Here is a 13,598-nt window from a genome sequence, read left to right as displayed (position 1 = left end):
ATCTGCCCCACGCAGGGCATTTGGAAGAAGCGCATTGAGGGCAGAAGGGCAATTTACCTCAATTAGCTGAAGGGGCAGATTAGGGCAGGTGGCAGGTACGGGGCGGTAGGATGCCCCGTAACAGGCATTGTTCTTTATTTCTCCCCGCAGCAGAGACGAGCCCTGCGAGCGAGACCTCCCCACTCCCATCGGGTAAGTGTCAGGGGCAAGTTGGGTTTGGGGCACCAAACTCTCGGCCCTTTCGGCCCCCGGCTGATCCGCTCCTTGTTTCCCGCAGAGGACCCGGTCAGCATCCACGTGGGGCAGAGATCGCAGACGGATGGGGCGGCGGGAGACGCGGCTTCTAACAGTGAGTCCTCGGACAGCGACAACAGCGACAGCTTCAACATAGAGACCGCCGTGCAAGAAGGTGAGACCCCACCGGACCCCAGGCCACGAGACGGGACCCCGGGCCCCAACTCCACGCACCCGCAGCACTCATACCACACCTGCCCCGACGGGGGGCACTCTTTTCTCTCACAGGAAAATGATCCCCATTTCATTGGTTCTACGCGGGGTTTATTACTCAGCCATACGTCTGCCCCACACGCTTACATTCCCTCACTGTATTACCCGCTACCACTTCTGCTGGGAGGCTGTTCCACTATTGCTGGGCAGATTCTTACAGCTTGAGTTGGGAACCAAATTTATGAGTGCCCATCCCCCAGTCGGCTTTTAGTAAATTGCCCCACGGAGACCGATGTGACCTGAACGTTGGGAATTAGCTCAGTGCGGTTTGTCTTCCTTTACTTCAGGTGCAGTCCTCGATGTTCAAGCGGAATCGGAAGAATCCAAAGAAAGTAAGAACCCCTCACATGAACTGCCCCGGGCTCCTCGTGGGCCGGCTCTGTGACAGGTTGATCTCTGTACATCACGCTAATTGTGTCCTTCACTTCCAGGTCAGGAGCCGGAGTCCGAGGAGTCCTTCACTCTCCCAGGTAAGGGGACTCTGAGGAGGCGTGGCCTCCACACTAGGTAAAACCATAACAACCAATAGGATTCAGAACTCAAACATGCAGACGGGGCCCTGCTCATTGGTCGTTTTCCTTCCGTATGACACCGAGCAGCCAATCCACACGCTGGGTTTTTCCGTGGTTGCCGGGCGATACACCTGCACCGGTTCCACGTTTAACCAAATCCTGCTACTTTTGTTTCAGCTGGAAAATGAGAGCCCCGGACCCTGAATCCTCCACAACCACAGCGTAGAAACCCCCGTGTGGCCCTTTCCGTGTGACCCCGTGGAGCCCCATCCCTGACGTGGCAGATGAAGGCAGTGCTGGGCCATAAGGCACCCAACTGATACAGAATGCGCCCCCGTTCCTTATAGAAAATAGCCTGTTCCTGAGGAACCACCACCCCCCCCCTCCGCGCCAGAGCTCACTTTATGGCACGGCCTCGTCAATATGATGTGAATCCCGAGTGCACTCTCACCCCTCCCCCACTGTCTAATAAATAATAAAGGTCTCTGCAGCATGGCCGCCGGCATCCGTTGACTTAATGTATATTTCTGGTTATTCCGTGCAGATATGCTCAGCACTTTACAGTATAATAAAAGGGAGGCACGATATTAGCAAAAGGGTGGTAGATAAGTGGAACAGCCTCCCAGCAGAACTGGTAGAGGGTAATATAGTGAGGGAATTAAACATACATGGGATACACATACGGCTGCTGAATCTAAGGCGGCACCGCGGCCGGCCGGGAAGGAAGAGGCGGGGCTGCCGGGAAGGAAGAGGCGGGGCTGCCGGGAAGGAAGAGGCGGGACGCGGTCTCTGTACACGACAGCTCGGGTTTATACACCGGAGGATACAGAAAGAACTTTTATAAAATCCAACAAACGCTATAAACAGAGTAAATATACAAACGGCGAGAGCGCCAAGCGAGACTAGCGGGAAGGTTAACCCTTCCCCTCCTGCACTGCAGAGCTTCCAGCTTATTGCTATGAGATCGGGCGCAGGGGGAGCTGCCCCATCCTACCCCGACGGCCATGGAAAGAGGGGATAACCCTGCGACATAACTGCCCCCCGCACCGCCCCGACCCCTCTACAGTCACATGACTGGACCCAGCCTGACCCCTCCACAGTCAAATAACACCCGCCCCGACCCCTCCAGAGTCGCATAACTGCCCCCCCCCGCACAGCTCCAACCCCTCCACAGTCACACACCTGCCACACCGCTCAACCTGTCCAAAGTCACATATCTTCCTCACACTGCCCCACCACACACATACCTGCCCCGCAGACCCACAGCTCTCACCCACATGCCCTCCCGCACCCCCCCTCCAGTGCCTTACTCCCTACCCCTCACACATGCAATCTTCACAGAGACCCCTGTGTTGTAAAACTGCAGGACCCCCCCCATCACAGCAGCTATTACCCCTCACCTCACTGACCCCTTTACCCCAACTGAGCCTGTGAGAGATCATCGGGGGGGGGCTCTCTTCTCCAGCGATTGGGGGCAATTGGTGCGCTCTCTTCTCCAGCTGCCCCAACCATTAACTAAACTCACAGCCCCAAATACCTCCCATGTCAGTCGGGCCCCCGAGGGGCAGTAGATTTAGTGCAACGGCGACTTAAAACCAGAGCCTAACACGAACCGACGCCGCGTGTAGTGTAAGAGGCAAAAGACGCCAGGGAGGGAAGGGTTACTGAATAAACGACAGCAGCGGCCAATCACAGGACCGGGGCGGATTGTGATTTGGGGGCGTTTCGGGGCCCCTGCAGTACAGGAGAGGAGGCGCACCTGTGCACCCAGGCTGCAATTACCAGTCCTGGCGGGAGCAGAGTCCCAGTAACTGCCATTGCAAACCAGACAATTCAACCAGTTCCCCCGCAGCAGCGAGGAGATTAGGAGATGCCGGAGCCGGCGGGCTTGGTCTGGGGGTCCCAGGACAGCAGGGACAGCGTCGGGTCGTCAGAGTAATCGCTGCCCTCCTCATGGAGATACGGCTCCTCACCGTCCAGCTCCAGCAGGATGGGAATATCCGAGCCGCCGGAATCCATCAATATGAGAGGCTGAGCCGTGTAATGCACAATCTGCTTCCCTGGGGCAAGAGAACGACAAGAAAACACTGAGCCACCCCCAGGCAGTCGGCTACCCCAGGGGGAGGGGCAGAAACAAGAAAACACTTACCCGCCCACAGGGGGCAGAAACACTGATCCTCCCCCACACAGCAGCCGATTACCCCAGGGAAAGGGGGCAAAACACTGAGCCACCCCAGGCAGCAGCCCATTAGCCCGTAGGGAAGAGGCAGAAACACTGGTCCACCCCCAGGCAGCAGACTACCCCAGGGAGTGGGGCACAAACAGTGACCCACCCCAGACAGCAGCCGACTACCCCGGGGCGAGATGCAGAAATGTTCAAGACCCCATCAGTAACGGTAACGCGCGCCCCAGAGCGTCTTCTCTCCATTACCTGCATCGGCGGCACTGGGCTCGCTCTCCGTGGGCTTCTGCTCTTGGGATGCCAGTAACTCCTGAATCTGGGGCAAAAGAAGTTAAATACCCCATCAGAATGATGTTAACACTGAACACACAGGGCAAAAGACAACGCAGGAGAGGAGATACTTACGCTGGCCAGACTGGAATCCAGGTCTGGGAGGGAGAAGTCCATGGCGGCCCCTGCAGGACTGAACAACTGCAAGAAATCACAGCAATAAGGAGGGGGGACAGGCAATACGAGGGGCAAAAAAGGGCAGGAGGGACGAAAAAAAAAAAAAAAAAAGGGGGCAGGAGGGGGTCAGGACAATATGGCCACTCACGTCCATGAGCGCGCTGGTGTCCACGCTGAAGCTGTGGGTGCTGAACATGTTCTGCAGGTTGTCCAGACCGGAATCTATGGTGTCTATATGATCATTTAATTCCATCCTAATGGAGGCAAGACAGGGAGTGAGGGCAAAGCGGGGGAGGAGAGACCCCCAGAGGGGGCATCAGAAGGGACAAGGTGGGCTTCTGCCAACAAAATAGTTGGGGGCCACAAGACCTGCGCAAGGACAGACTTGGCTGGAAGGCGGTGGGAACAGCATGGAGACCCCATCAGGACACGTTTATCCGCACTGCGCATGAAGTGAGACTGCCGCTTAACGGAGAGCGTTAATAGAGGAACGACAGACGTTAGAGGTGGGGCAGACAGACGGACGACGCTCAGCACAAAGGAAGCCCCAGGAACCTATTCCCAGGGGGCCCCAGGAAGTCTGCTGCACCTGGCAAAGGTCTCTCGGGCCCCTGTGAGCCTATTGCTGCCAGGAATAAATCCACAGCACCTGGCAGAGGGCACAGGGGCCCGAGAGAGTCTATGAGCCAGTAGAGAGCTGGATGTAAGCGAACCGCTGCCCCGAGGAGCAAACCGGCAGCGTCCCTAAAAATCGGCTATCTAGGCAACTACACTTTGTGTCTGGGGGTTGCAGCTGAACAAGTCAGCAATTCAGGGGCCACATCCGGGCCCTTGGCGGGAGAATAGTGACCGCGGCGCGATTCCGTGTACACGGGGAGTGTGAAGGACACGCGTGGCGGTGCCCACAGGGACAAATACAGACATATCTAACCCAGACTCTGTCCTGCCCTGCTGTGACGGAGAGGAGCCGGGGAAGAGCCGGGAGATCTCAGCCATCGGGCGACTGCTAGAGACGCTGAAAAGAGACAAACACAAGGAGGTAGAACCCAGGAAAATATTCAGCGGCGGCACATTAATAGAAAACCATGCAGCGCGAGTAAGGGAGCGTGACGGGGTCCGCGTAACAGAAGCAAGACCACCAGCAGTAGGGAAGCAAGATCCCGCTAGTAAGCCGAGGACGCAGTGAAGAGGCCGCCGGGTCAGGCTGGTGATTAAGGACCAGCCCCGGGGGGTGCAGCTGGCACTCGGCATGCAGCGGGCAGACAGAAGGCGGATGGTCCCAAATCAGGGTGCAGTGGCAGAGAGAGATGGAGGGGCCCTTAGAGGGGAGGCATTGGCCCCTGAGGCAGACATTCCCAAATCAGGGAGCCAATCCTTGCAAGGGGTGGGACGGAGCTGCCCACCGACTGTGTAGATCTCAGGGCGGCAGGCGAGGTCTGCGAATGATAAAGCTCCGGCTCGCTTCTGCGCACCCCACGGCCCACGTACCCCACGGCCCGCTCGTTTTTACCCCCGGCACCAAACTTATTGTCACACGTCCCTTGGGCAGTTTTTCCTCCAAAGCGAATACATTAATGCTCCGCACTCCAGCGCAGACAGCGATATAATAATGCTTTTTGATGGCTAGTGGCCCACGCTGTCCGGGATGGACGCTTTACGGGTACCTGCGCAGGGGCAGAACCTTTCAAACCACTCAATTGCTGCCACTTTTCTGAACACGTGGCATCTGGGATCAACAAAACGCGTGCCAACGGCTGACCCAGGAATCCCGGCATGTCACGGCTAAACATATTTAGAACCGGCTAATGCTTTGTAATGGTAGTCACCGGCTGGGGGGGGGGGGGGGACACATTTAATGCTGGGGGCAGTCTTGCTGCGTATATAAGGGGTATAAGACCCCCAAAGCTTTGCACGTTGGGTCAGGAACCGCGCACCAGGAGCTCCTTCAAACACATACTTGTCCAGACAGGCGACGCTCAGGCAGGGCTTGGGGGAACTCGACTGCGTGTCGCATCCATCACGGCCCCCTCCAGGGCCACCGCTGGGCTCCTCGTCCTGTAGAATGGAGTCGATGAACATGGACGGAGACAGCGACCTGTTCTCCACTTCTGGAGGAGCCAGACTGTGCTCGGACGCTGCGGGGCTGTCAGGGGAATGGGGTTCATCCTTAATGAGGATGACGGGACTGCACCTGCAGGAGGAAGGAAGACGGGTGTTGGAGAAGGGGCCCCAGAGACCCCGGGCAGTAGGGCCCATTCCGCACGCAGCTCACCTTTCTTCTAGGCTAGGGTTTGGGGAGACAGACGGGCTGGACTGCGGCATCTCTGTCACGTCGGAGATGATGGGTCCCGCGGAGGTATCTGCGCTGTACAGGCCGGCACCCGTGTACTCCGACAGGGAGGCCTAGAACCGCACGAGAAAGCCATGAGTAAGGGCCCAGGGCCCACAGACAGACGGACGGACGGACGGAGGGGTACGACAAGCCCAGAGGCCAAGGCCGGTAAGACGAGCCGATGCGGTCACAGTAATAGCCGGTAACAGCCAGGCCCCCCTCACTCACAGGGTACGCGGTCGCTCCATGGACAGGCTCCAGCGAGTACTGACGGCTGTACTTGGGCAGAGGATGAGTGGCGCTGCTGTCATTCAGCATGAGTGGGCTACAAAAACAGCACAAGAGGGACTTTCGCTTAGAGCGGGTCACACAAAACAATACATACAACAGCAAATAAGCGGCGTGTATCACGCCACCGCGACATGCCAGATACCGGCACCAGACTTTTACCAGGTAACTAATCAATAAAGCGAGTCGCCGGGCAGACTGGCTTCACCGGCAGCCAATGAATTATTTGGCTAAAAGCTGCTATATGCGGCTGGCTACGACCGCCCCAATCCAGAAAATACCAGACCAACGAGAGAGCCCCGTCCGCGGGAACACACCGGGGGGCGGAGCCAAGACGGTAAAACGCGGCGGGTACTCACATTTTCCGTTTGACTCCCAGGATCCGATTGGATTGGACCAGAGAGATGAGGAACTGGATGAGCTGCAAAGACATGGCGCGGAAGATCAGCATTCCCCTAAAATCACCAACCCACCCCGACTGTCTGCCGCCCGGTGACCCCCCAAAACCAACCCACCCCGACTGTCTGCCGCCCAGTGACCCCCCAAACCAACCCACCCCAACTGTGCCACCCAGTGACCCCCCAAACCAACCCGCCCCGACTGTCTGCCGCCCAGTGACCCCCTAAAACCAACCCACCCCAACTGTGCTTCCCAGTGACCCCCCAAACCAACCCGCTCCGACTGTCTGCCGCCCAGTGACCCCCCAAACCAACCCGCCCCGACTGTCTGCCGCCCAGTGACCCCCTAAAACCAACCCACCCCGACTGTCTGCCGCCCAGTGACCCCCCAAAACCAACCCACCCCGACTGTCTGCCGCCCAGTGACCCCCCAAACCAACCCACCCCAACTGTGCCGCCCAGTGACCCCCCAAACCAACCCACCCCAACTGTGCCGCCCAGTGACCCCCCAAACCAACCCGCTCCGACTGTCTGCCGCCCAGTGACCCCCCAAACCAACCCGCCCCGACTGTCTGCCGCCCAGTGACCCCCCAAACCAACCCGGCCCGACTGTGCCGCCCAGTGACCCCCCAAACCAACCCGGCCCGACTGTCTGCCGCCCAGTGACCCCCCAAACCAACCCGCCCCGACTTTCTGCCGCCCAGTGACCCCCCAAAACCAACCCACCCCGACTGTGCCGCCCAGTGACCCCCCAAACCAACCCGCTCCGACTGTCTGCCGCCCAGTGACCCCCCAAACCAACCCACCCCAACTGTGCCGCCCAGTGACCCCCCAAACCAACCCCCCCGACTGTCTGCCGCCCAGTGACCCCCAAAACCAACCCACCCCGACTGTCTGCCGTCCAGTGACCCCCCAAACCAACCCGCCCCGACTGTCTGCCGCCCAGTGACCCCCCAAAACCAACCCACCCCAACTGTGCCGCCCAGTGACCCCCCAAACCAACCCGCTCCGACTGTCTGCCGCCCAGTGACCCCCCAAAACCAACCCACCCCGACTGTCTGCCGCCCAGTGACCCCCCAAACCAACCCGCCCCGACTGTCTGCCGCCCAGTGACCCCCAAAACCAACCCACCCCGACTGTCTGCCGTCCAGTGACCCCCAAAACCAACCCACCCCGACTGTCTGCCGTCCAGTGACCCCCCAAACCAACCCGCCCCGACTGTCTGCCGCCCAGTGACCCCCCAAACCAACCCACCCCAACTGTGCCGCCCAGTGACCCCCCAAACCAACCCCCCCGACTGTCTGCCGCCCAGTGACCCCCAAAACCAACCCACCCCGACTGTCTGCCGTCCAGTGACCCCCCAAACCAACCCGCCCCGACTGTCTGCCGCCCAGTGACCCCCCAAAACCAACCCACCCCAACTGTGCTTCCCAGTGACCCCCCAAACCAACCCGCTCCGACTGTCTGCCGCCCAGTGACCCCCCAAAACCAACCCACCCCGACTGTCTGCCGCCCAGTGACCCCCCAAAACCAACCCGCTCCGACTGTCTGCCGCCCAGTGACCCCCCAAAACCCACCCACCCCAACTGTGCCGCCCAGTGACCCCCCAAACCAACCCACCCCAACTGTGCCGCCCAGTGACCCCCCAAACCAACCCACCCCAACTGTGCCGCCCAGTGACCCCCCCAAACCAACCCACCCCAACTGTGCCGCCCAGTGACCCCCAAAACCAACCCACCCCGACTGTCTGCCGCCCAGTGTCCCCCCAAACCAACCCACCCCGACTGTCTGCCGCCCAGTGACCTAAAACCCACCCCCCCCCCCTGGTTTTCCTCCCCATCCCCGGCTGTCTGCGCTCCCCTCTCACCTTATTGACCACCTTTTGCTGCTGGGAATGCTTCTGGCGCAGGCTCGCCACCTCCCTCCACAGAGCCTCATTCTCACTGCACAGGAGACATCAAAGACGGGTTACCCCCAAAACAAAGCAGCGCACAGCCCCGCCGCAGAGGGACTTATTCACTGAACTGGCTGCTGGTAAGAGATTCGAACATCTCCCTGACCTCCAAGGGCCGAGCCAGCCCTGTATAACGTATAACTAGTGTGAGGAGTCAAGCCACTGATTGAACTACACATTACACAGGGAGGGAAACATCTGGTCCGCCCTCCTGAGGTGTAGTGGCTGCAGGGCACGGTGCACCCGCCTCACTGCTCCTCTGTGGGACGGGTCCACCACAAAGCATTGGGCCGGCGTACGGTTCCACGAGCTGCACCCAGATTTATAGCAGATACTCCGTTGCCAGCAAAGCGTAAGACTCCACTCCACATCTAAAGACAACCATCACATGGGGCGGAAAAATTATTCAGTAACAGCAGTGGCACCGATGAATGCGGCAGTAGAACAGGATCAGGGAGTTAATAACCGCAGGCAGTACATGGAACCACCACTAGAGGGCAGTGTGCCCCAACGTACAGCCGGCAACCGATAAACCGTTGGGCCGCATCCAACACCAGATCCATCGGTCTAACCTTCTCTGCCACATGGACAGGTTAGCGCTCAGACGGGGGATAAGCTGCGCCGGGATGCCAGGCAGTGCCTAGCGCTACAACGAGCCCAGGGCAAGGACACCGGTACATGCGGCACGGCTAGTGATTACCCCAGGGGCGCGGCACAGGCGGCGGGCGCCGTACTCACTGCTTCATGGCCATGAGCCGGCAGTCCAGGCTCTCCTGCTTTCCCTTCATGAGCTGGACGTCGGTCAGGAGTTTGCTGACGTTGTCCTGCCGGACCTTCACCTCCTCGTTCTTGGCCCCAGACAGCTGCACAAAACAAGGGCCCTGAGTGAGCCTGCGCAACCACATCTCTGTCACACCCTAACTTCCAGCTCCATTTATCTACTACCCTCCTTCCCCACCATCTAACCCTCCCCACCGCCCCAGCTGGTTACCCCCATTATACCCACCCCATTCCTGCCCCTCCACTCACATTGTTAACCTTCCTCTTGATGTTCTCCAGAAGGCTTTCTTGGCCGCGGATGAAGTACGGGTGCTGGAACTCCGTGTCATCCTTCTCGGGCTTCACCAGACCCCCTTGTTCTATGTGGACCACCTTCCGAAAGCCATCTAATACAAAGAGTAAAGCGTAAGCCCCAGGCGGGGCAGGAGCGGGGGGCCGCGCGCCACAGGCGGGGCAGGAGCGGGGGCCGCGCGGTCTGTGGCGGCGTCGTGGCTACTCACACATATTCAGCTGCCGCACGAAACTCGCCATGTTGTTGTGTTTGAAGAATTTTGGAAGCACCTCCTTGGCGAAGCGGCCCTGATCAAACACGTGGAAGCTGCTTCCTTCCTGCCAAAAGAGCAGAGGCTGTAAATCCCGACCGGCACGGGCCACCATCACACCTACACGAGCCACGCTATATCCCACGCGGCCGCCATCACACCTACACGAGCCACGCTATATCCCACGCGGCCGCCATCACACCTACACGAGCCACGCTATATACCACGCGACCGCCATCACACCTACACGAGCCACGCTATATCCCACGCGGCCGCCATCACACCTACACGAGCCACGCAATATACCACGCGGCCGCCATCACACCTACACTGTATACCACGCGGCCGCCATCACACCTACACTGTATACCACGCGGCCGCCATCACACCTACACGAACACCACGCGGCCGCCATCACACCTACACGAACAACACTATACACCATGCGGCCCCCCATCACACCTACATGAGCAACACTATATACCACGTGGCTACATGAACCGAATGCCCCCTCCCAACTAACTCCCAGTCCCTGCCATTCTGGAGCCACTCCCCTGCAGGGCAGCTTCCTGTCCCCATCATATACTCCATGCCGGACAGTAGCCAAAAGCTCCCTCCTCACGGCTACCGGTGGAGGGGGAGGAATGCGCTCCCCGCTCCAGCTGATCTTTGTGCAAATGATCTCCATGTGTGCGGAGAGCGGCTCGCGTTTCAGGGCTGCGCTTGGCCAGTAACAGCGAAGCCGCAGCAGATGACAGAATGGAGAGCGAGGAAACTGTATCCGACCTGGCGGGCGGACAGAGGCGACGGGCGGGGGCCGGGGGGCCGATCACAGCTACCGCTGCAGGCAGGACAATCCGCCGACGGCAGCCGCTAATTTCCCTGAATTCCTCCCCAGACCGCGCGCTCCAGACGGGATGAGGTCATGTTTACTGCCTAATGTGAGTTCAGCCAACACGCAAGCTTCGCGTGTACATCACCCTCACGGGTCCCTTCACATGGATGAAGCCCCCGGCTGAAGCAGCCTCCGGGGGGTGCGCCCCGGGCTCGCCCCAGGGTTACTTAGGATAGGAGTTTGCAAGTCTTGGAAAAACGTCAATGGAAAGATAACAAACACTGCCCCCCCCAATACCTCGTGTTACCCCGCAGTGGGAGGAGCAGACTGCGTGTCCCAATGTCCTCTTCTCTCTGTGTCATCCGGCTGTGGGAGGGGCAGACCGCATTTCCCAAACCCCCTTTTGTATGTGTAACCCTGCAGTGGGCGGGCAGACCCCATGTCTCATAAGTCCCTCCTACACTGCCCTGCAGTGTGAGGGGGGGGAGCAGACCCCGTGTCCCGTAACTCCTGTCACCCTGTAGTGGGAGGGGCAGACTGGGTCCCATAACGCCCTTCTGTCTGTCACCCTGTAGTGGGAGGGGCAGACCCTGTCGCCCTGCAGTATTTGTTAATAAAAAGGCTCTGGCTGGGTTGATAAAAGCACTTTAGTGTCTGGACTTGACACGCAGCGTGCCGCTGACCGACCAGCTGCAGGCAGGGAAAGGGTTAACCGACAGCGCTGTAACACATACTATAGAGCATAGATTAACCCCTCAGCAGCCAGGGCGGCGCTGCACTCACATTGTGCTGGTGCTGGCAGTTATTTATCACAGAAAGGGATGGGGGGAGGGAGGGCGGACGGGCACAGTGCCCACCGGGGGCCAGCTGGGCACAAGCGGCAGCGAGACATTACCGGTCATTCTCTTAAAGGGACAGTACCTTTTATTATGCATAATGAACGCGGCGAACCCCAGCTTGAAGAGAGTGCCCCGCGTGTTCGGTGGGCTCGGGCAATGAAAGGGGGCAGTTACCAGAACCACCCAGGTTTTTTGCCATCGGTATAATGGTTTGGAAACCTCTGGTTTAACCCTTTGAGTGCTGGGGCTCAGGACTCATTTCCCCCCCTGGAGGCCGGGTCAGTTTCCCCAGTTTTGCTGGTTATATTTAGGTGACATTTTACAGAAGGAACAGCATGTAGTTATTAATAAATATCTCGTTTTAGGCAAACTGTGCCTCTAATCACATGGTATAATGGTACCAATGGGGAGGAATAAAGGTACAATAAAGTGAAAACCCAGAGAAAACGTTTCTTATGTTTCTGCAGCAGCTGATTGGCTGCTCTACTCCACACTGAAAGGGGTCCCACTTGGCCCACCATATACTGCAGATGCGGTGTGAACTCAAAGGGTTAAAAGGACCCTCCTATTTTTAATATCCAGTCCTGAAGCTCCCTCCCCCACACTTACAAAGCCTATACTTACCTCACCAATCAGAAACTCAGCAAGAGAGAACTTGACGGGGAGGAATAATCACACAGGCCCCGAGTATAGGAAGTTAAGCCTCCTCGGTATACGACGTACAGGGGAATGAGGGGCGCGTATACATTATATGTCATGCACTATCCTGGGCCTGTACGAGGGGCAGACACGGCATTAACCTGACCCGAAAACCCTTCAGAACCCGGATCTGGGAGCAGACGTCCCCCAGAGATGCAAAACCCAGGGGGGCACCATAAGAGGGAGAGAGCGCCCCGGGGGCCCAGGCCTCAGGGGCCACCATAAGGGAGAGAAAGCCCCGGGGGCCCAGGCCTCAGGGGCCACCATAAGGGAGAGAAAGCCCCGGGGGCCCAGGCCTCAGGGGCCACCAAAGGGAGAGAAAGCCCCGGGGGCCCAGGCCTCAGGGGCCACCAAAGGGAGAGAAAGCCCCGGGGGCCCAGGCCTCAGGGGCCACCATAAGGGAGAGAAAGCCCTGGGGCCACAATGAGCACAGGGACCCTACACCTGCTCTGTGACACGGTTATTCCCTGCCGGCGGGGGGGGGGTTTGTTTCGTTGGGGCACACCGGAGGTTACGTTACCGGTCCATTTTAACCCATCAGCCATCGCTGCGTCCGGAAAGAGCAGCCGGTCGTTCCGTTAACGGCGCTCCCGTTCCAATTAGTAGCTCTGTGTATCCGGATCTAGGTATCGCTCCATCTGAACGCTGGCTCCGCCTTTACCGGGACCGTTACCGGGTACAGGTATTTCATAATAATCAGCGTCACGGCGGGCGCTACGAGGCACTCCATACAGACAGAGTGGCGCGGTATAACGTCTCGGCCCACGCCGGCCCGCTCATAATATATAAACATTACACAGAAGATCTTACTCTGTCACTGACCCCGAGCCAGCAAAGACCCCCACAGCTGGGGTAAATTGCATGCATACCGCCCCGGTCTGGACCCGCAACCTGCGCAGCATCAAGGGGGCTTCACTCACCGCCTCTGGCCAACATTGGCTCTAAATACCCCCCCACCTTCGCAACCGCGACAGCTGGGGCAACTCTGACTGCTGACAGCTGCGCAATTACCCCGACTGGCGGAAAGTGACACGCGAGGGGTATTTTAACCCTGCGGGTGACATGCCAGTCTCCGTATAATGTTAACCCTTCAGGGAAGCTGAAGACACAAAGTTACAGAGGGAATGAGGCCCTTACCGGACTCCAGCAGATCAGGGGGTCCGTCTCAGGGTCCTCCACCAGGGTCCACAGCTTGGCAAGGAAAGCGGGCACGTTACTGCCCCCGCCGGTGCCGTGAGAGTCCATCGCGGGGGGTACGGGAGAACGGTCCGTGCAGAGATAAT

At 58.8% G+C, this 13,598-nt stretch overlaps 1 protein-coding gene across 1 annotated transcript; it reads right to left on the bottom strand.

The window, feature by feature from the left end:
* Positions 1-2,882: 2,882 nt before the first annotated feature.
* On the bottom strand, positions 2,883-13,560 carry LOC149271100 (heat shock factor protein-like). Its single transcript, XM_089507629.1, has 14 exons — positions 13,453-13,560; positions 9,901-10,009; positions 9,650-9,786; positions 9,359-9,483; positions 8,534-8,609; positions 6,628-6,689; positions 6,209-6,305; positions 5,921-6,051; positions 5,606-5,839; positions 4,580-4,663; positions 3,797-3,902; positions 3,607-3,672; positions 3,451-3,517; positions 2,883-3,079 (listed from the first exon to the last, which is right to left on the bottom strand). The coding sequence occupies exons 1-14, from the start codon at positions 13,558-13,560 to the stop codon at positions 2,883-2,885; spliced, it is 1,599 nt and encodes a 532-aa protein (XP_089363755.1).
* Between the last annotated feature and the right edge of the window lie 38 nt (positions 13,561-13,598).

Source organism: Sceloporus occidentalis, unplaced genomic scaffold (assembly GCF_023333645.1).
Source record: "Sceloporus occidentalis isolate IW3139 unplaced genomic scaffold, rSceOcc1.0.p SCAF_567, whole genome shotgun sequence".
Lineage (NCBI taxonomy): Eukaryota > Metazoa > Chordata > Lepidosauria > Squamata > Phrynosomatidae > Sceloporus > Sceloporus occidentalis.
The sequence above is the reverse complement of the archived record's forward strand: the minus strand, read 5'-3'. Positions and strand labels throughout refer to the sequence as shown.